Source organism: Lethenteron reissneri, chromosome 26 (genome assembly GCF_015708825.2).
Source record: "Lethenteron reissneri isolate LAM-NWPU_2019-01 chromosome 26, ASM1570882v1, whole genome shotgun sequence".
Taxonomy (NCBI): domain Eukaryota; kingdom Metazoa; phylum Chordata; class Hyperoartia; order Petromyzontiformes; family Petromyzontidae; genus Lethenteron; species Lethenteron reissneri.
The window spans coordinates 16,534,626-16,558,411 of record NC_083804.1 but is presented as its reverse complement, the minus strand read 5'-3'; the positions used below and the strand labels follow the sequence as shown (position 1 = coordinate 16,558,411).

The 23,786-nt window shown below is 50.0% G+C and overlaps 1 protein-coding gene across 1 annotated transcript in view; it reads left to right on the top strand.

Annotated features, from left to right (window-relative positions):
• Positions 1-4,307: 4,307 nt before the first annotated feature.
• LOC133348023 (calcium uptake protein 3, mitochondrial-like) overlaps positions 4,308-23,786 on the top strand; it is a 34,793-nt gene continuing 15,314 nt past the window's right edge. The window contains exons 1-2 of the mRNA XM_061560837.1: positions 4,308-4,674; positions 20,000-20,144. Of these exons, the coding sequence (XP_061416821.1) occupies positions 4,450-4,674; positions 20,000-20,144 (370 nt within the window). The 5' untranslated portion in view covers positions 4,308-4,449. The remainder of the gene's footprint in view (positions 4,675-19,999; positions 20,145-23,786) is intronic.

The window sequence follows — 23,786 nt, the reverse complement described above, 5'->3', positions numbered from 1 at the left end:
CAGAGGTTCCTGGAGGCTCAGGGATAGAGGCCCAGTGTCAGATCTCTACGTTTGTCCACAGGTCCGTTGTGGTGCCCTCTTTTGTGTGAGACCCGGGGAAAATCGCCTCTTTTACCCTCCCCCCTCCCCGGGTGACTCTGCTGTGCTATCACCAATGACCCTACAAAAAACCCCCATCATATGCTGTTTTCAGATAATATTGTCTATCTCAACCTGAGGGTTGGTATCTGTCAATATACCAGATTACCAGATAACTGACGTGTGTATGTGTACCACTCTTCACAGGGCAAACATGGGCAGCGAAGAGTGTGGGGTGTGAGAGAGACCTATATTGAAGCAAGCCGAGACATCTGATGTTCTTATTTTAGTTATTCATGTTGTTCCTTACATTACCCCACAATCAGTTTATTTGTTACAGTCTCCACAATCCGGAGGCTGCGAGTACAGCTCCCTGCAGGTCAGGGGTAGATTCAGTTTGTCATCACTTCGTGGGGAAGTCTGCAATAATTCATCCTCTGATCACAGCGGCGCTTAAGTCTGCCCAAATACCCACCATGATGATGAATGATTCATGCATATTTCTGGAATAGTTTTGCATCGAACAGGGGTGCATTTTTAAAACAAAGGGGCAGTTCACCAGCATTGGTATTCAAGCAAGCCTGACTCTCCTGATGAGACGCTGAATGCCGAACCCGGTCTGCATTGTTCTTTGTATTTAAACAATTCCGGAAGCTTCATGCGGCCCGATGAGATGTGCAAACAAAACTGCCTTTCATTTCGTTTTTATTCGGAGAGATAAAATGTTGGATGGAGGCGCATTGCACGCTTGTTTAATTTTGTCATCTTCCAGCACCGCTTTGCCGACTTGACGTGAAGATGATCTGCTAAGAGAGTTCGTGAAACATATCCCCAATCTGGCGACACGAATCCTCTAATAGCGCAATTGACGTAGATTAAATTGGTGATTTTAAAACAAATTCACATCGAGGTGAAGTAATGGAACTGATTATTATGCAGAGGATGAAAATAAATCCCAGATATGTTCTTGAAATTGTAACTGAGCCTCAATGTTTTTTAAGGAGGGCCCTGCACTGACACGTTTGTCTCTTTAGCTCATTGCTCGGTATTTGCACGTGGGATGAATATTATTTCTCCTGACGTATTACGAGCATTATTATAAAAAAATTACCAAACGGTTAACTTAATAGATTCGCACCGTACGTAGCCAACCGTGCTTAATCGGAGTGGCAGTCGGAGGAGAGAACACGACCGAAAGTCGTCCACCGTGGAGATGAAGCGATGAAATCAGCTCGTATGCAGGAGCTAGATGGATTGGTACATCACGCGACCGATGGCTTGGGAGAGCGAGCGGATGATGATGAACATCAATCGTAAACAATTGTTACCGCACGTACGAGTCGATGCATGCATCGCGAGCATAAGAGACGCGGCTAATAATTATGAATGTCCAGTGCCTGCACCTCATCATGGACTTGCTGACCCGCCCATACTGGACAAAAAAAGAGCTTCATAGCTCATCGGATTCCTCCAGTCGAAGTAAAGAGTCTGACTCTGATCAACCATGGTCAATCAGCTGCTGGATGAAGGCCTCCCCAAGCCCCCACCACTTCTCACGATCCTGAAATTTAATAATCTACCTAGCGCCTGCACACTGATTCCATCGCTCCGTCTCCTCCGTTGTATGTTTTCTCGGACGCTTTCACTCCTTGGCTGCCCCCTCCGTGATTATTCCTGACCGTCGGCCATCACGTCCCTTTTACCATGACGTGTCCCAAGCCACCTTACTGCCATGCTCTTGAATCCAAATGGTTCTTACGTTCTGTCTCTCAATGTCATTCCGAGCATGCGTCTCTCTGCCGCGCTCCTTTGCGCACTTGTCAGTTTTTTGGTCCATACTTTTGGTCGAAAACATACGTTGGGCCAACGTCGGCATGTTATTGGAACTGTTGGGACCAATGTTCGCCCGACGTTCCATGTTTACTGGGTTACATTCATACAAAAAACACACATTTGGTGCATGGTGTGTGTAATGCAGGGTTCAGTCTCCAACTATTATTCAGTCCATCTCTTGAGTCCCCTATATGTTATGCAGAAGGGTATATTCAATTTTAATGCCAGGGCGCTTATGACGAATGCTTTGAGATTATTTATATTACTTTGGTGGCTATAAATGTCCAGATAATGGGCCACTTTGTCGAGCTATCATTTGTGGCGAGGTCGCTTCTGAAAGATAAAAAGTTAATACATCGGTGGACTTTTGCCTGGTAGGATGGGGATGGTTTAGTTGTATTTGTTTGCGTTTGGGCGATTTTGTTTACCTTTCTTGCACTTTGCATTACTATCATGTTTTTTATTTGTTTGTTGTTGTAATGTTCTTACTCGCCCCTACTGGGAGCTTCATAGCTCATCGGATTCCTCCTTGCAGTATAAATAAAATATTCTAATTTCTGAATACTGATCAGGTTCCACCCCCCCCCCTATCTTCCAGAAGCTGAAGAAATCTACCGAAAGGCCGCACCCCAACTCTTTTACGCTTTATAAAGTCTCGCTACCTTGTAAGACCAATATCAACCAATACAACCAGCCGTTCGCGATTGCCCCCACACGGCGCCCGTTGCCAGGCCGGGGTGCACTTCGAGGCTGCCGACAGAGGAGGGTCTCGGGCCAGACTCGGCAAGCAGGTGCCGTTTCGAGTTTCAGTTTTCAGTTTTTCAATTTCATTTATTAGGTATAGCCCTGTGAGCCATTCGGCTCCTGAATCGGGTGCAACCGCAACAAACAAAAAACATGAACAAGAAAACATCTTAAAGTGACTACGCGCAAACAGAAAAATCCAGGAAAAAACTTCAAAGCCTTCCGGAAACAAGGCACCGTACACCAACGCTGTACACAAATCTCAGTGGGATGAAAGTCAAACAACAACCACAAGACAACTTAGATTAAAGCCATCATTCTAACTCCATACTACAACAAACAAACATGGCCAAACCAAAAAACGTTTCGGAATCACCAAAATAAATCCATAAGCAATGTAACAGTGATCATAGTAGCTGTGACCGAAATTTCACAATAAACGACATCAACAACATGTACCACCAAACCCTGCAGCCATAGCTGGCTGCATGAGTCACCGACTGGTGGGTGACCGCTAGATGCACACCACTAGCTGTACCCCCCTCCCGACTGTGGCCAATTTGCTGCGTTTTATCCGCCCGTTGTTGTGAGCGTTCGCTGCTCTGCCCTCCGTTGTTGCTGGCTGGGAAAAGCCACACGCGCGCACACGCAAACAGAAACAACCTCCCACAGTGAAAGAGAAAAAAAATCGCATACGACGTTTCGATTGCAACACAAGCAATCATCATCAGGTACAAATGAAATAGAACATAAAACCTAGTAAACTTAGAAATATAATGTAATACAACACAGAGAGTCGGCTAATATAATAGTCAACACCCCACCTGGTTAATTACGTTCTTCCAAAGATTGCTAAATTTGAGAGAGAGACAAAACACAGACACGGAGACACATAGACACACAAGCAGAGAGAGATAACACAGAGACACAGAGAGAGAGACGCACACATAGGCACACAGGGGAGTAATTTCTGCAGGCACGAAAGCTCTAAAACACATTCCTGCGGAGGGAGCTGGTAGGAGCGTTGGGTTGCTCGGTCAATGGCCTGCAGGGTCAACGGCGGCGTGGTGTATTCCGCAAATATGCCCGACTGTGAGGGCGGGCACAAGCCGGCGTGAGTAGGTTAAACGTTTAGTTTTATAAGGGCACCACGGGGTGACCAGCCCCTCCCCACCCAGCCCCACCCCCACCCAGCCCCTCCCCACCCAGCCCCTCCCTGCACGACGGACGGACACAATAATCCCCTGTGGGCTGGTGGAACCAGTGGGTTCCGACCAGTATAACGTTTTTCCCACAGTGACTTAACTCGCCGGTCTTCCGGAAGATATCTTCCGAATATGGAAGATCTCTTCTATATACGGAAGCTCTCTTCTATATACGGAAGAACTCTTCTATATACGGAAGACGTCTTCTATATACGGAAGACCTCTTCTATATACGGAAGATCGCTTCTATATACGGAAGATCTCTTCTATATACGGAAGATCTCTTCTATATACGGAAGACCTCTTCCATATACGGAAGACCTATTCTATATACGGAAGATATCTTCTATATACGGAAGATTCCTTCCGGATACGGAAGACCTCTTCCATATACGGAAGACCTCTTCCATATACGGAAGACCTCTTCCATATACGGAAGACCTCTTCTATATACGGAAGCAGACCGTGGCCTAACCGAAACGACCCCCCGCCACCGCCCCAACAGGAAGATCTCTGCCCAAAACGGAAGATTGTTTTCCGTGTTCATCCGCGAGAAGACGGAAGAGTCGACCAACCCCGAGGTGGAACCATGGCGGGCGTGTGGTGGAGACGCGCGCTGGGGCTGCTGGCGGGTGCCCGGGGCAGGCTGCCGCCTCCCGCGGGCTTCTCCGCGGCGCCGCGGCCTCCCCTGCCGCGGCTGCGGGCGCCAGGCCGAGCGGCCCTGTGGGCCCTGGGGGCGCTGGGGGCCGGCACGGTGGAGACGGCGAGGCGAGGCCTCATGACGGGGGCAGAGGCGGACGCGGCTTTGCAGGCGGTGAGGGGGGTGGTGGTGGAGGGGGGTGGGATGCGCTTTGTAAGTGGACCTAGCCTGGCACAGGGTGGCGATGGCTCCGTCAGTTAGGGGTGAATGTCGGGGACGCGGGTGTTGGTTGTTGGTGTGGGCAATGTTGTGAGGGGGTGATGGGTGAATTTGAAGTGATGGGGAGGGTGATTTGTGATGGGAGTGGTGCGGTGATGTGTGATGCGGGGGGGAGGGGGTGTTGGGGATGTGTGATGGTGGGGGGTGATGGGTGGGGGGTGATGTGTGATGGGGGGGGGTGATGTGTGATGGGGGGGGGGTGATGTGTTATGGGGGGGGGGTGATGTGTGATGGGGGGGGTGATGTGTGATGGGGGGGGTGATGTGTGATGGGGGGGGGGTGATGTGTGATGGGGGGGGGGGGTGATGTGTGATGGGGGGGGTGATGTGTGATGGGGGGGGTGATGTGTGATGGGGGGGGTGATGTGTGATGGGGGGGGGGTGATGTGTGATGGGGGGGGTGATGTGTGATGGGGGAGGGTGTGTGATGGGAGGGGTGATGTGTGATGGGGGGGGGTGATGTGTGATGGGGGGGGGGGTGTGTGATGGGGGGGGGGTGTATGATGGGGGAGGGTGATGTGTGATGGGGGGGGTGATGTGTGATGGGGGGGGGTGTGTGATGGGGGGGGGTGATGTGTGATGGGGGGGGGTGATGTGTGATGGGGGGGTGATGTGTGATGGTTGTGATGTGTGATGGGGGGGTGGTGATGTGTGATGGGGGGGTGGTGATGTGTGATGGGGAGTGATGTGTGATGGGGGGGTGATGTGTGATGGGGGGGGTGATGTGTGATGGGGGGGGTGATGTGTGATGGGGGGGGTGATGTGTGATGGGGGGGTGATGTGTGATGGGGGGGGGGGGGGTGATGTGTGATGGGGGGTGTGATGGGGGGGTGATGTGTGATGGGGGGGGGGTGATGTGTGATGGGGGGGGGGTGATGTGTGATGGGGGGGTGATGTGTGATGGGGGTGATGTGTGATGGGGGGTGGTGATGTGTGATGGGGGGGTGATGTGTGATGGGGGGGGGTGATGTGTGATGGGGGGGGGTGATGTGTGATGGGGGGGGTGATGTGTGATGGGGGGTGATGTGTGAGGGGGGGGGTGATGTGTGATGGGGGGGGGGATGTGTGATGGGGGGGGGTGATATGTGATGGGGAGGTGATGTGTGATGGGGGGGGTGATGTGTGATGGGGGGGGTGATGTGTGATGGGGGGGGGGGGGTGATGTGTGATGGGGGAGTGATGTGTGATGGGGGGGGGTGATGTGTGATGGGGGGGTGATGTGTGATGGGGGGGGAGTGATGTGTGATGGGGGGGTGATGTGTGATGGGGGGGGGGGGTGATGTGTGATGGGGGGGGGTGATGTGTGATGGGGGGGGGTGATGTGTGATGGGGAGGTGATGTGTGATGGGGGGGTGATGTGTGATGGGGGGGGGGTGATGTGTGATGGGGGGGGGGGTGATGTGTGATGGGGGGGGGGGGTGATGTGTGATGGGGGAGTGATGTGTGATGGGGGGGGGGGTGATGTGTGATGAGGGGGGGGGGTGATGTGTGATGAGGGGGGGTGATGTGTGATGGGGGGGGTGATGTGTGATGGGGAGGTGATGTGTGATGGGGGGGTGATGTGTGATGGGGGGGGAGTGATGTGTGATGGGGGGGTGATGTGTGATGGGGGGGGGGGTGATGTGTGATGGGGGGGGTGATGTGTGATGGGGGGTGATGTGTGATGGGGGGGGAGTGATGTGTGATGGGGGGGTGATGTGTGATGGGGGGGGTGATGTGTGATGGGGGGGTGATGTGTGATGGGGGGGGGGTGATGTGTGATGGGGGGGTGATGTGTGATGGGGGGTGGTGATGTGTGATGGGGGGGTGATGTGTGATGGGGGGGGGGGGGTGATGTGTGATGGGGGGGGGGGGTGATGTGTGATGGGGGGGGGGGTGATGTGTGATGGGGGGGGTGATGTGTGATGGGGGGGGTGATGTGTGATGGGGGGGGGGGTGATGTGTGATGGGGGGGGTGATGTGTGATGGGGGGTGGTGATGTGTGATGGGGGGGGGTGATGTGTGATGGGGGGGGGTGATGTGTGATGGGGGGTGATGTGTGATGGGGGGGGGGTGATGTGTGATGGGGGGGGTGATGTGTGATGGGGTGATGTGTGATGGGGGGGTGACGTGTGATGGGGTGATGTGTGATGGGGGGGTGATGTGTGATGGGGGGGGGTGATGTGTGATGGGGGGGTGATGTGTGATGGGGGGGTGATGTGTGATGGGGGGGGGGTGATGTGTGATGGGGGGGGGGGTGATGTGTGATGGGGGGGTGGTGATGTGTGATGGGGGGGTGATGTGTGATGGGGGGGTGATGTGTGATGGGGGGGTGATGTGTGATGGGGGGGTGATGTGTGATGGGGAGGGGGTGATGTGTGATGGGGGGGGGGTGATGTGTGATGGGGGGGGTGATGTGTGATGGGGGGGGGTGATGTGTGATGGGGGGGGGTGATGGGTGATGGGGGGGGGGTGATGTGTGATGGGGGGGTGATGTGTGATGGGGGGGGGGGTGATGTGTGATGGGGGGGGTGATGTGTGACGGGGGGGGGAGATGTGTGATGCGGGGGGTGATGTGTGATGAGGGGAGTGATGTGTGATGGTGTCCAGCTATACTCGGAGCCCAGAGCGCTGTGAGGACCTTGGTTCGAATTCAGCCTGTGATGAAACCGGATCGTCAAATCTAGGGAGTTGTACGTACGTTGCACTTCTTTCGCACCGTACGTAGCCAACCGTGCTCGTCGAAAGGTGCAGGAACGTATGGTCTCGAACCATTCACCAACGACTGCATGCACAAAAAAATCCCGTTACGTTACACTTGGTCATGCACCAAATACTTTGCTTACATTCCAGCTCTGACGATTAAAATATATGTTTGAACCGTGGTGCGAGGAGCGTGACAAAGCGAGTGTGAAAGTGCTGTGCAGCCCCTCGACTGTGTGATGGACAGAGTAACTTGGTTTTGGATCTCCCAGGCAGCTCTGTAATGTCAACTTCCGCAGGCCGCTCTCTGCGAGAGATGATCACGTGTGTCCTGCCGCTGCTGCATCTCATGCCAATGGCGCAGATGAGCACACAATTGCGTTCAAAAGGGATTCTGCTAACAAAATAAAGCCGAGACGAGGCTTGTGAAATAATCACGCTTCATTTTAATAAACAGTCTAAAAATAAAGTTTGTGTTTAAATAACCTATGAGCAAACCGCCTGGAATTAAGCACCAATCTGGTCAGATCTCAGGAGCTTAGCAGAGTTTTCCCTATATGGTGCTTGGATAGACCACCCCCATGATACGTCGAATAGGTGTTATAGTATACATTGTATTGAATTTTCTATTTTTATCTTTGAGTATGAATGTGATGGCGATTTGAGTGGCAGATTTTGTACCAAAAATGCACCATATGTGTAAGAAACAAAACTTAACTTGACTTGTCTAAACTCACCTATTTAAACTCCAAACTATATTTTATTTTACCATGTCAGGCACCATGAGCTATAGAGCTTTTTTTTCAGAAGCGACCTGGTCACAAATGATAGCTCCACGAAGTGGCTTATCACGTGGAAATTTCTCGCAGCCACACACGCAAAACGCACGTTGATTATAAATATTGAGGGAAAAGCCACAGGACCTGGTGGAACATCCATCCAACTATCGGGAAAGAGACACGCAAACTCCAAATATACAGTTTAACACGTAGGCTTTCGCGACCAATATTATCCATAATACAGGTTTCCAAATATACAATCGTCAGGGTCGGGATGGAACTCATGACCTGTATAACAGGCGAGGTAGTTAACATCTCACAGGGCAGCAAAATCAATTGTCTATGTTCCCTACCTTCACTAACCCTACACTGACCAGTGTCGTGACATATACACTTGAGTCAAGTAACACCCTTGACCCACACGGTGTAGGCAGTCATCCGGCAGTTCAGTACATGTTAGAATATTATTCATCTTTAGTAATCTCTGGAGTATAAGATGTAGCCGCTGTATTTGAAAAAAAAAATTGGGGTGTGCGTCTTATAATCCAGTAGGCGTTTGTGAATGTGACCAGATTTGGGTAAGTTTTTTGGCAGCGGGGGTGGTGGGGCACACGTTTTTCAGTGTCTTATTTTCCGGGGCATCTCCTAATCTGGCGAATACGGTAACAGTGGCTAGTGCAGTGAGTGAGCGAGCTGCAGGCATGTTTACTACACAGAGCTGCCCATAAGCAAGCCGGTTGCGTGCCGAGATGTCGGATCATAACGCGGAACCCCGGGGCGCATCTGGTGATGGAGTTATTTTTAAAAGTCGCTCCGACCTCTTGTTACAATCATAGCCACGACTTTATGAACGACTCGTGAGTATATCAAGTTCATTGAGGGCATCAAGGTCAGAGTTATTTCTTATTCAAATGAGCATTGAGGCCGGTGCGCATTTCCTGTTTATAGTCTGGAGCCAGTGATGGAAATTCCACCTTGCTATGGTGGGCGGTGAGTTAATCCATAAGACAATTACTGTTAACGTCCACCAAAAAGTAGTACTTTTATATATTTTTGGACCGTGGAGGAATGATGGGCTTGAGTCAAGCCCCGACCAGGATATGAATTCGCAACTCTCTCCGATTTACGATCCGCCAGTTCCACTATTCGAGCGGCGTGACAAGCTGTTTGGTCAAGTAGTTGGTGTGCTCACCACTGGACCCTTTACCTCTGGGCGCCATGGTTCACATCCCATTCAGCCGCCCAATGATTTCCCCAAGGCATTATCATTTATTATCATTATCAACCAAAGCCAATGACCAAATAATCCCATCCCGTACATATGTCCAAGGTTAAGGAGGGTTGAGCCTGGATATCGATTGGGTTGGTGACTACCACGCACAAACAGGTTTCCACAGGACATCATCTGACAGTGCAGCAAATCTATGGTTGTACTGTTCTTTTATGTTCACTAACTCTGTTCCCCGCCTTCACCAACCTGCTCTGACAAGTGCGGTGAAGTATGGTCAAATAACAGTTACGACCCATAGAGTCTCTGGAGGCTGTCATCCAGCCGTTGATTTATAACAGGTGTTATACGTGGACTCATGTATGAACCAAAGCATATGGTTTGCAGTAAAGTGCAAGCTGCAAAAAAACGACTCCTGACTTCTTTTAAAAACACAGACTGTGGTGTTCCACAGCTGTCAAAACACAAATATGACATTTCAAGTTTGTACTTGCAACTGAATTGTATTAATATCTATCCGAAAATAACTACGACCTCCCAGGTCTGCATTTAGAGGTGACCATGTGATGGCAGCACAGCAACGGATTCTTCAATCTGTGTGGAGCTTTGAGTGGTTTCACTGTCGTGTACATGGGTTTATTTGGGGTTCTCCGATTGCCTCCCACATGAAGCCAATCGCTCGTTATCGGAGTTGAGGAAACATCCCATTTGCAGGGACCCTACTGAGAAAGAGTTATTAGAATATTCTTAGGTTTTTTTCGGTAAAGTCACATAGGTAAAAAATGAAATTTAATTAAAGTAAAATAAAATAAAAATCACGACGTTTCGGAGGCAACTCAAACGTCGTGATTTTTATTTTATTTTACTTTTATTAATTTTAATTTTTTACCTATGTGACTTTACCAAAAAAACCTAAGAATATGAATCCTTGCAGTCACGAAAGCTTCAAATCTAGAAGTTATTAGAATTCAGTGAGGTTGTCATGAGAATTACCATATTCTTTAGCTTGTTAGACAATCTCCTGATTATAATACAGAGCAGTGTTCTTCATCGCAAGGCCCGCGGCAGTCCACTGGCAGCCCCTGGTGGCCTTTAGTGCGGCCCCTGACGTGTGGCCTCCGACAATACACAAATGTGAAAACACCCCCATCATCTCGATTTAAAGCTTTCGTGACTGCAGGGATTCATCTTGGTTCTTTCGGTAAAGTCAGGTAGAAGGGAAATAATAAAATATAAAAAACAAAACAATATTAATAATAAAATAATAAAAATAAAAATAATCAAATATTACGTTTTATTTTTATTATTTCCCTCATCATCGTGCTGTCAAACCCAATGATTTCACATCTGTGGCGGCCCTCACACTGTCTTATCGGCGGAAGTGCCCCCCTCCCCCTTTGAACATTAGTGAAGAACACTGATACAGGCAGAGGATATTCCAGTAGAACAATTAATGTTGCTGCAGTGCACTCTGATGACGTAGTTCAGCAGCAGTCTACAACATCTGTTGTTTTTATGAATTTTGGTTACCCATCCAAGCACTATCCTCACGCATTCCCGCTTAATGTCTTTAGATTAAAGATTAAGTGAACGTTATGGCGGGACCCCGGGGTCCCATAAGCCCCCGGCTCTCGCGTAAACATTATATTATAATGTAAACAAAAACTTTGCTCTTTTTCACCAATGGGTTTGAAGGATGGTGGCAAGTGTTGTCTTGTTAAACTATGCCACCTTTAAAACGGAAAAACTTCTTACCTGCAGTACCTCTATTTAGAAAACACTGTCGAAAAAATAATTTACACCCCTCTGTCAATCATCGTGTTTCTCAGTGTGGATTTGTGAACACACTTTGTAAACGGTACATAAAATAGCACGCGTTTTAAATGCGCTGTTTAATATTTTAACAAGCGCTTATACCAATGTTACTCTACAGAGTAGTGGGTCACCGCTCCTCTTATCCGCATTGATACGAGCGGTATGTGGGGGACTACGGCTTAACCGCAAAAAAATACCTATCTGCACAGATGCATACGGACAAGAGAAGTATTATCAAACAGGAGGAATTAATGGTACAACGCATCTCATCTGTTGAAATAGCTGCAGGTAATAGAATTGTCATCGATTGATCCTGGCTGCAGACATTGTTAGGTCACAAATAATAATGAAGATAAGAGAGCAGTTTCACTGTGTTATGCATACCGTGGTGACAAATAAAGGACCTAAGTCGTGTAGGCAGTTTGAGCAGCTTTGAATAAGACTTATGATCCTGCCCATATCCGAGTATGGAGTTGCATTCGCTTGTTCAGCTCTTCTGCGCATTCGTCCTCGCTGCTGCGCTGGGACACGACAACAGAACGATCCGCACCAGGTGGGTCGCGGCATGCATGTGCGCGGTGGGACGGAGTCGCCAAAAATAAATTAGTTAATTACGATTTTGACTTCCGTCTATTCGGGACCCCGGGGTTCCGCCACAATGTTCAAGTGTGACCAATGTTAAAATGTGTGCTCAACCTTTCCATTGCCACTTTAGGCGCTCGTAAAACACACCTGCTTACACCTGCAGGAGCACATCAGATGTGCCCGGCACACTTGTTGGTTTGTGCGCATACACACACACGCGCCCACACGTACACGCACACAGGTGTGTGTGTTGGGCACTGGGCCTAAGAGCCAGGAATCCCAGGCACGGACCCCCTCAACTGCCTCCCCCCTCCACCAAATTCGGGGGGTAACCCTGCATTCCTCTAGTTTTGATCGGGAGGGGGTAAGTGTGTGCGTATGTGTGTGTGTTAGTATGTCTTTGGGGAGCAGTGGTTTGCAACCTGCACTTCGAACCTGGTGACCACAGTTTTATCCCTGGCTGTGGACAAGTGACAAATATCTAAACCAGTCCTAGGCCTCATGTAGGTCGACTCGGCATCACACGAGTACTTGCTGCAGTATGTAAACATCAGTACTCGAGAAACAAAGGCACCACGCACAGTGCCGGCCACGTTGTGCTTGCGTGTGCCGTGTCGGCGGTAAATAGGTGCTCATTAACTGCACTCTTCTCAACAGTCTGTATGGCTAGAGGGAGATATTTGTAACTATGTGTGTCTATGGGGAGTGGTGGTGCAGTGATTAGGGCACTGCACTGCGATACCTCAGTTCAATTCCCAGCCATGTTCGAGATCGGTAGCACATGCTATCTGAAAGAATCTCAGGCCTCTCCTAGATTGACTTGGCTTTCAAGTGTACCTGCCTAGGGCCCTTTTCTTACGGAACGGATCAAGCCTATAAACATTGGGTAGTTTATAGGCAAGCAAGCCTGGCTCTTCTGATGAGACACAGAATGTCAAACCCGACCCAGAGTTTGCTTGTGTTGAACCAATGCTACTGATCTGATGGAGTCCCAGAACGCCATGTGGAAGGTGGGTTGTGAAATAAGTATAACCCGTAAAAACTAAGTTTTTCACTATAAATCCTTTATATGCGTGGCGGATAGAGTCCTCTCGTCCTCTGGCTTGAGATGGCTGCCACCTATGGGTCAGATGATTGTCTGCCAGTATTAAGCAATTGGTAATTAAATATTTAATTTGTTTTCCCTAAACAGTGTAACACTTTTGAATTTTTTTTTCACGAACATTAATTGTCTCGTACAACGAGTCCGTGTGCAAAATGTCAGCTCGATTGGATCACGGGAAGTGGGTTAAAAAACGACCGAAAAATTTGCACGGTCGTAAGCACGCAAGCACGCAAGCAAGCAAGCGAACTTAATATAAAGGATTTAAAAAAGGCCATGTTTTATCGGGAGAGAAAATCACAGGGAGGAGGCATTTATTTTGTGCGTCATTATAAGCACTGGGGAGACAATGGCGACCGGCGGTAGTGCTCGCCACACGACCAACTCGTCCATAGTGCTGATCTTAACAGGTGCTCGCTAACAGCACTTGGCAGTGTGTTGTGAACACATGGCAGTGTGTGTTTGCAATTAATTGTCACCATTCGTGGTCATGATTCCATTTAAGAATCAGGTTAATGTGGCCTTGTTTTCATGATCTTCAATACAGGAGCTTGTATGGCTTCGTATTTTGCTGTCATATCTCATGAATTTTTTTTTTGCTCCGTTAGTCCAAATTTAACACTTGCGTTTAAATTGCACATGTCACTTAATTTAACGCACGTATGCAAGAATCGTTTTCAACCGAATAATCGATTCACGATGTTACATGCCAAATAGCGACCTCACCACTCCGTTGCCACGCGATCTTGGTTACATTTTTGGCCACGTCAGAAGTGACAGATGGCATCATCAGTGCTGGAGGGACTGGAAGGCAGGTAATCATCAACATCATCCCCTCATTTGCTGTGCTAGCCTGCGTAGGTGCTTGCTAACATCACTCTTCCTGAACAAGTCTCTCCTGACTCATGGAAATCTGTGCGTGTTCATGAAGGTGTGTGTCTGTGGGGGCATGTGTCTTTGCAGTTTGTGATTGTATTGCTTTTTTTTGGACGCTATTACAGTATGCGTATATTTTTTTAAAGTCGTACGTTTATGTGACTTTGACCAGAACACCCTGAATGTGCCCAATCTCATCCGATCTTTGAAAATAAGCAAGGTTTGAGCCTGGCTAGTACTTGGATGTGAGGCTGCCTGGGAATTTCTTGATGTCATAGGCTTAGGCTTGGCAAGGCAATCGCAGTACAGCAATGGATATCGTGGACCCATTAGTGCGCAGCTCTGATTGGTGACCCCACCCCCGTCCATGTGCAACTGGCACGGTTGGCAATGTACGGTGTGAAAGAGGTTCAACAGACGTTCTCTGGCAGTCCGTGGGCCAGAGCAGATATCGGCGTCACCTGAGGTAGCAAAGCTTTCATCGTGCCAATTTATGTACGCGGCTAATGCGGGTGAATTTCTTAATAGCCCATGAATTTCAAGTGGTTATCACAATTCACTGTTCTTGGCCACATTAAGAAATTGTAACCATCAGATTTATACTATGTGAAGTGGTACCAACTCTCTGATCTGGGCTCATGGACTAAGTATAGGTTCTGTGGTTTCCTTCCCACATGCCAAACACTCATCAATAGTATTGGCCAACCATCCTGATGCCAGGACCCTCTTGAGAAAAAAAGTGTTAAGATTCAGTGAATTCTTCCTAGGTAGAGGGCATTGGTATCATTTAGAATAGACGCACGTATGTGGACGCGGAAAAACTTGGGGAGACCTGGGGGACACTGCACCCTGTTTTCATATAGTTCTCACGTGCCTACATATACACACACAAAGACAAAGATCTCCGTATAACCTTACAGACTTTTGGCGCAGGTGCTGTTAGCGAGCACCTATGAAGACCGGCACGGCACACGAGAGGGCGGGTGGCAAGAACCACGCACTTGTCGATATTTACACACCGCACCAGGTACTTATTTGAGGCTGAGTTGACCGAGTGGAGGCCCAGGACCAGTTGAGATAATCACCACTGGTGTTGGCCGTGAACGGGAATAGAACTCGCGTCGCCAGGTTCATAGCGCGGCACGCTAACAGCACTGCCACCGCTCCCCACAGACACACGTGTGCACACACATACATACACACACACGTACACACATTCTCACATTCGGATTGCATGTGTCTTCTGACATGGGTTGCGTGCGTCTACTTTATTTATTAAATTCTAAAATTTCAACTATTTCAAGTTTGCGATGGGCCGGCCAAAAACATTCCCTTCATTGTAACGTGCGTGCATACACGCAGACTTACACAGCCACGCAGACACGTTCACTTGAGTAACACTTGTAACACACGCACGTACGCATACGTACACAGGCACAAAGCTCCCCCCGCCCCCGTTTGGCCTTTTGACCGAAGTGGCTGGTGGTGTTCGTGAGCACCTATTAAAACGTTGCAGTGTGACCAGCGACATCGCCAGCTGCCTTTGTCTCCCCCATTGTTAAACACAACACCCCTGCATCAGGTAGCAACTGTAGGTTGTGTCACCCGAGGAGAGTTCCGGGCAAGGTTAAGAAACGGAATGGTCACCGGTGAATCGTGACCAAGGGGAAACCACTACAGAGCAACCTAGCAACACATGTACACAGCCAAAGATCCCCCGTATAGCCTTAACATACTGTTGGCGCAAGTGCTGTTAGCGAGCAGCACCTATGAAGGCCAGCACTGCACACAAGGGGGTGGGTGGCCAACACCACGCCCGGCCGCCTTTGTCTCCCCAGTGGTGATTTTTGCACACTGCACCAAGTGCTCATCTTCAGCTGAGTCGATCTAGATGAGGCCCGTATACGGTTCCGATAATCGTCACTGGCGTTGGCCGTGAGCGGGAATCGAACTTGGTTCGTCAGGTTCATAACGCAGCGCGCTAATTGCTACACGACTGCTCCCCATGTACACGCACATGCATACGAATGGACTTTGCTACACATATGCATGTATCCACACTGTTCGCCTACGTATGTATATGTATACATCTACAGACTTTATATTGCTATGGCACATGAGGGGGCAGCATGGCCAGTGCCATGCCCGGCAGCCTTTGTCTCCCCAGTACTGATAATGACACACACCGCATGGGCTACTCGACCTCGGTGAGGCCCAGGACTGGTTCTGATGTCACCACTAATGTTTGCCGTGGCTGGGAATCGAACTTGACTTGCGGGGTTCGTAGCTTATTTCATTAACGATTTAGCTCGGTGTGTTAACCGCAGCGCCTCCGCTCCCCACACCCACTGATGCACACGTGGCACATATCCATGCACACACCTTGAGGTTAACGGAATGCTCACTCCTGCCTAACGCATTCGTGTGTAGTTTATGAATCATGCCACAGCATGGTGTCTTATCTTATTTTACCCATGAATACTTTTTTTCAAGTTTCAAGTTGAATATTTAACATTTCTAAAACAATTTTTTCTTGGCTGCGGGAACGTCACGCGAGCGCGTGCGCACGCACACACAGATAACGCAGGTACGCAGCTACAGGTGAATTTACTCACTGACACACACGGGGACAAAGATCCGTGCTGTTGGTGAGCGCCCATTAAGGCGAGGGGGTTCAGTGGTCAGAGCAAGTGGCTCGCAATTGGTAGGTTGTGATTTGAAATGTTTGTTGGTGGGTGGTTGACTCAGCCCATTCCCCCCCCCCCTCTCCCAGGTCCGATAAAATTAGTACCACTTTTTGGGGAAGTCCACAGTGCAAGTTCTATGGAAATTATGTACTTGTGCCATTTGTACTTTTTTTCTAATCCACCCCTACTGGATATTTGTGAAAAAGAGCCTCATGGCTCATTGGATTCCTCCAGTCTCAATAAAGATTCTGGATAGATTCGCCCCTGCCGTAGGAACGAGGAATTCCCACCACTGACTCATTTGACCTTCAACTTTTGTTAAGGCGAGAACCGTATTGGAGAGGGTGGTGTGGCCAGCACCATGGCCAGTCGCCTTTGTCTCCCCAGCACTGATGTTCACACACCACACCAGCTACTTGTTAAAGGCTGAGTCGACCTAGGGGAGGCTCAGCTATACCGCTTCAGATAATCGTCACCCATGTTGGCCACGAGCGCGAATTAATCTTGTCACCGGGGTTCGTCGCGCAGTGCGCCAACCGCTGAGCCACCACTCCCCACACAAACAGGTACACACACGCACAGTACACACGCATCGGGCACCCTCTCCGTTACATGCTTGTGAATGCCGACGCGCACGCACGTAAAGTTTTCATGGAATTTGTCGGCGGCAAAGAAAAAAAAAGTTTCCCAAATAAAAGACAATCGAGTGAAATTGAATTAAAGTTGAAACGCAGCTCCACATAAAGGGCGGCATGTGGAACGCGCACGCGGGTGCGTGCGTAAGTATGCGTGCGTGCGTGCGAGAGAGAGGGAGGGAGCGAATGCCATGGTGACCGCCTGGCCCACAGACGCTTACACCGGCCCATGGCTCGCACTTCAAACTCACGCACGCCTCGCACTCGCTCGCCGTCCTTGGGATCACATCCCATGCTCACGGTTGAACACTGACGCTTGGCTCGTACACTCATATTGCTAACATCTGCCTTTGACTGACACATGCTCACTGTCACATCACTTGCGCCTTGCTCTGACTGACATATTCACGAATGCCTTGCACCGCTAGGAGGTTGAAAACCGATCCATTAGTGAGGGCCGATCGGACCTGTAGTTAATTTTGCCACATCTGATTCGGTGATAAAGCGAAAAGTAATTCGGGGGCGAACCTATGTTTACAGATTTCTCCAGCTGGAAAATTATTCCCTTCTAGAACCGGTTTCGTGCGGCTAATATGACTACGGTGACGTGTAAATATAATTTGCGAGCAGTTTTGAAAATGGTAGGGCTCATGACGATTAATTAGTTTTTTTTTATTGTACCCGTATCGCCCTAATAAAAAAGGGGCCATGTCGTTTCGTCATGTGTCTCAGTGGGTTTGGTTTTAACCTCCCGGGTAAATCGAGGAGAATGGCTCGCATGTGGTCGTGGACCGTGCGCGGTGAAGTGGTGGTAGGCCCTGTATGCCCCCTTGTGCTCACGCCGTTCAAAATGTCACGATCGTTGATGCACAGCTGACACTTGGGAGAAGTGAAATCTGCTTTTCGCAGTGCTAAGAAAAGAAAAAAAGTTAACACCTGCTGGACCAGATGGAATAACTGTGGACATCATCAAAGAAGCAGGGACCAACTGTTGGAACAAAATTAGCGCGACCTATTTACTAAACGCTTGCGAAAAAATGAAATGCCTCAATCAAGGAACGATGTCTCAATCATTAGCTTCGCATGTGCGTCTAATAATGGTGTAATAATAACACTTGTAATTATTAACTATTGCACACATACCAAACTACAGACGTATGTATGTTGAACTTCGAAGTATGAATGAATGTATATACACTGCACGTACGTATATACAATATGTGAGGAGTGAGTGTGGGGCACTTTGGAATGTGTTGGATTCACCGTTGCGCCGCTCTGATTAATGCGTTGAGGGAGGAAGAGGCGAGCGTACATGCGTCTCTCCCCCCAAAACTACTTCTCGCCGCACTCTATCCAAGTCTTTAGAGTCCTGGATGGCGGAATCGCGGTGGAGACGGCTCACAAAAATGTTTGTGCGTTCAAATCTAGCTCCGGGGAAATCTGAGGCTGTCATTTCACTCGAGTCGAGGAAATTAGCACTGCATTTGTGAGACCTACCGGTAGGGGTTTCCCCCCCTCCACCTCTCCCCTACAGTTGGACTCACCACACCATAGGAATTGTGGGATTTATCACCACTTAGTAATTTACGAACTGCTCGCCTGAGCGTCGAGAGGCAACAAGCCCAATTCACGCGCTGTTGACGAAACTTTTAATCTTTTGTCCGATTTTTTTTGCCAAAAATGCGTCCCATGTTTCCCCCGTCACCAAGGGCGCAGCGAATCGCCAGCACAACGTGTTCGCGACGTTTGGCCCTTGTCATCATCGGCCATGCTCTAGCCACTGCTGGATGAAGGCCTCCCCAAGCCGTCTCTCATGATCTTGCCTTGCAAATAAAGACAAAGATTCCTTGTATAGCCCAAACGGACTGTTGGGGCAAGCAAGTGCTGTTAGCGAGCACCTATGAAGGCCGGAAACAGCACACCAGGGGGTGGGTGGCCAGCACCACACCCAGCCGCATTTGTCTCCCCAGTGGCGATGTTTTCACATCACACTAGGTACTCATTTGAGGCTGAGTCGACCTAGGGGAGACCAGGGATCGGTTCAGATCATTGTCACTGTTCTTGGCCGTGAGCGGGAATCGAACTCGCGTCGCCGGGTTCATAGCACAGTGCGTTAACCGCTGCACCACCGCTCCCCACCACGCACACAGTCCACATTGGCACCTGTACACGAGCTGATCTCGTCCCTTCCACTCTGACTGCACCACCTCTCGGGACACGTTCTTTCCTTTGGCTGCCATTCCATCGTTAGTCTCGACCTCCTCCGGCCATCGTCCCGGCGAGCAAGGTGCCCTTGCCCAAGTCCACCCACTTGCGTATGTTCGTTCATACAAGCGTTCCTGATCCTGCATCTCGGTATAATTTCAAGCGTGCACTTCTACGTGCACACTTTTAAAACTTTTTTCATTTGCTTTGTCATCTAACCGTGTTTGTGACCGTGACCATGTTTCTTTTTTATTTTACCAGGCAAGGCCCACTGAGAGATATATAGCTCATTTTCAGAAACGTCCTGGCAACAAATGATAGCTCAACGAAGTGGCTTGTCACGTGGACATTTTTTGCAACCAAATATTCTAAACTCACGTTGATTCTAAATGTGGAGGGAAAAACCAGAGGACCTGGAGAAAAACCCACGTGACCACTGGGAGAACATGCAAACTCAAAATATACAGGCGTCGGGGTCGGGATCGAACCCACGGACCTCCTGTATACCAGGCGAGGGAGTTAACATCTCACCTCTGTGGCTGCCCCATTGTGATTGTGGTTACCCCATTGTGATTGTGGTTATGTGTTGATGGTTCCTGTAGCTAACCCGGTTGTGTGGTTGTGCAGCATGGGCTGGTGGCGTCGGCCCCCGTGAGTGTGGGCCCCTCTCCGCCCGAGATGCGCTTCTTGGAGTTTGCTTCACTGCAGCTGGGGGAGCAGATGTACATGACCCCCCTGGACTTCCTCGACTCGGTGACCTCCGACACAGCCAGTGAGCCGCCACCACCACAAGCACCACAAGCATCACAGCCGCTACAACCACCACAACCACCACCACAAGCACCACAAGCACCACAGCCAAAACCACCACCACAACCAAAATCACCACCACAGCCAAAACCACCACAGCCATCACAACCACTACAACCACAACCTCCACCACAGCCAAAACCACCACAACCATAACAATCGCAACCACCATAACTACCATCACAGCCAAAACCACCGCCACAGCCACAACCACAACCACCACCACAAGCACCATAGCCACAACCACCGCCACAGCCACAACCACCGCCACAGCCAAAACCACCGCCACAGCCACAACCACCACTACAAGCACCATAGCCACAACCACCGCCACAACTACAACTGAGCACCATCAGTATCTTTAGATGCGGTCACATTTAAATGCTTCATAAATACAAATGTAGTTGTATTCTTTTGTAAAAAACAAAAGAGTACATATTCCTGGGATTATAAGATGCCTTTTTCTGCTGTATTTTAAAGTAAAAGTTAGGGGTGCCTTTTACAACCCAGCAGGTGCGTGCGTGCGTGCCTTCGTGTAACTTTTTATTAACACCGGGCACAAGTTTGGGGTCCATCTTATTCTTTGGAGCGTCCGTAGAACACGGTAACACCCCCAATAACCACCACAAACACCACAAGCCCAAGGCTGGTAGTGCTGGGCCAGCGGTGGGTGGTTGTGAATAGTAGATGGCGATGTCGTATATAGCGTGTGAGAGCGACGTGGGATGGGCAGTAGTTCAAGGCAGACCGATGGTCGTGTGGGATGGGCGATGGGTGGGAGTGGGGGGTTGCTGATGATTGATAGCTCATGGCAGGTGGTAGTTTGGGGTGCTTGGAGTGTGGTAGTGTGGGGTGGGTGGTAGTTCAGGGTGGGTGACAGGCTAGGGGTGTGGGATGAGTGGTGATTGGGATGGGAGGGGACGAATGGTAGTGCTGGGCAGGTGGTAGTGTGAGATGGGTGCGTGTGTGGGATTGGCGACGTATGTATGGCAGTGTTGGGTGGGTGGATGGGAGTGTTGGGTGGGCGGTCGATGAGGGTGGCTGATGGGTGGTTGTGCGGGGAGGGTAGTAATGCAAGAAGGGTGCTTCTGTGGGGAGGGTGGTAGTGCAAGGAGGTTGATAGTGCGGGGATGTTGGGAGTGCGGGGAGGGCGGTAGTGCGGGGAGGGTAGTAATGCGAGAAGGGTGATTCTGTGGGGAGGGTGGTAGTGCAAGGAGGTTGATAGTGCGGGGATGTTGGGAGTGCGGGTAGGGCGGTAGTGCGGGGAGGGTGCTGGGCCCCGTGCCGCTCGTTAGCGCCTCGAGGCTGCGTGGTAACGGGCCGCGGATGCCACATTGCAGTCCTGGGCGGTACGTTACCACGGAGACACAACGACAAACAGCCTGGGTAAAGGTCGCTCCCCCGCCCAGCACCTGACCATCTCCTCTCTACTCTCTCATCTCTCCGTACGCTTTCGTCTCACCCTCCATGCCCCCCCCCACCCTCGTGCCTCTCTCCATTCTCTCACGCTCACACTCTGTGTCCTCTATCCTCCATCCTTGTCGCCCTCTCATTGTAATTTCTCTTCCCTCCTTTCCCACTTGTTTTCGCTGCTCTATCTGTCTCCTCTCCCTGACTCTTCGTTGCCATTGTCTCTTCCCTTTCTTTTCCTTCACCTTGTCTCTACCCTCCCGTCTTAAATTCATTCACTCTTCCTCTCTCCCTTCCTCTGCTGCCTCTCTCTATCTCTCTTCATTTCTTCTGTCCCTCCACCCTGCCTCTTCTTTTTTAACCATCTCCCAAGATCTTCCATCAACTCGACACTCACTGCCTGCCTCTCTTCTGTAATCTCTCTTTTTTTTTTTAATCTCGCTCTACTCCCCTCTGCACACACTCCACTCCGGCAAACCAAAGCTTTCTGTCGAAGCCCTCCGTTAACTTTAACTTCGTGGGAGGTCGCTCATTCTCCTCTACTGCCCCCCCCCCCAAAGTTACCTTGCACCTCCGATTAGTACGGTTGGCTACGTACGGTGCGAAAGAAGTTCAACAGAGATTGTTTAGAACTCTTGTTCCCCCTTTGCCGTCTGTCCCGCTGACTCCCGCTGTCCAAGTCCAGGCTTACGGCCCTCCTTTATTCCGCTCGCTATGACTGACTGCCTCTTTATCTCCATGAAATAAACATGCCCGTGGTTTCTGTGCAGCGTCTTGTGATTCGATTGTATTTAGACGCGATATGACCATAAATTGTAATTTTCAATCCCATTCCTCTCACGTCTCTCTCCCACTCGTCCTCCCCCTTTCTCTCGCGCTCTCCCTTCTCTTTGAGTCTCTCGTCATTCCTCCCTGGCCGAGTGAGTGCGCGATTGTTTGGTACATCAGCGTTTGCGGGTGCGTGAGCAGGTGAGGCGGCGTGTGGACGGAGTGAGTGGATGAGCTCGTGAGTTTATGAGTGGGTGAGACAGTGAGGGGGGTTAGTGAGTATTCGTCAGTGACTAAGTTAGTGAGTGAGTCACTGGGTGGGTGAGTTAGTGTGTGCGTGTGTGTGTAAATTTGGCCAATGCCACCCTCCGACCCCCCCCCCCAGCCCCCCCACCCTCGGGACCCCCATTTTATTTTTATCTCTCGTCCTTGAATAAATTTCACTCTGTGCCGTGTTTGTCCGCAGTGCAAATTAAACGCAGCGGATTCCTGAGGGTTCATGGCTGCTGGCTCGTCTGTCTCTTTACTTAAACGCCTTTTAAAAGGGAAGAATCTTGTTTTTGTCTCCCACTTCTTTTTTAATATAAAATCGTCTAAATTTAAACGTGCGTGGGTGTGAGCATGCGTATGTGCGTGCATGGCGTGCGTAAGCGTGTGGGTGCGAGAGCGTGTTCGTTCGAGTGAGTTTGTGAGTGCGTGTGTGCATGTGTGTGTGTGCGTGCGTCTGTCCACGGTAGCGGGGAGCTGTAGTGTAGTGGTTAGCGCACTGCGCTACGAACCTGGCGACGCGAGTTCGATACCCACTCATGGCCAACACTAGTGAACCGCTCCTGGACCTCCCCTAGGTCGACTCACCCTCAAATGAGTACCTGGTGCAGTGTGTAGTAAACATCGCCAGTAGGGAGACAAAGGCGGCCGGGTGTGGTGCTGGCCACCCACCCCCTCGTGTGCCACAGTGCCGGCCTTCATAGGTGCTCGCTAACAGCACTTGCCCCAACAATCTGTTCAGGCTATATGGGGGATCTTTGTCTTTATGTGTGCGTGTGTCCGCACACGAGTGTGGGTTGCAATAGTGTAGCAGTTAGCGCGCTGTGCTATGAACCTTGTGACCAGATTCTGATTGCCAATCATGGCCACCAACACTAGTAACAATTATCTGAATTGGTCCGGGCCGCCCCTAGGTTGACTCGGCCTCAAATGAGCACCTGGTGTGATGTATAACCATTGCTACTCGGGAGACAAAGGTGGCCGATTGTGGTGTTCGCCACCCACCCCTTCGAGTACTGTGCCAGCCTTCATAGTCGCTTACCAACAACACTTGCCTCAACAGTCTTTAAAGGCTATACAGGAGATCTTTGTCTTTGTGCATCATTGTACATGTGTTTGAATATATGCGGGTGTGAGTTTGGAGGCAGTTGCCCTCCAA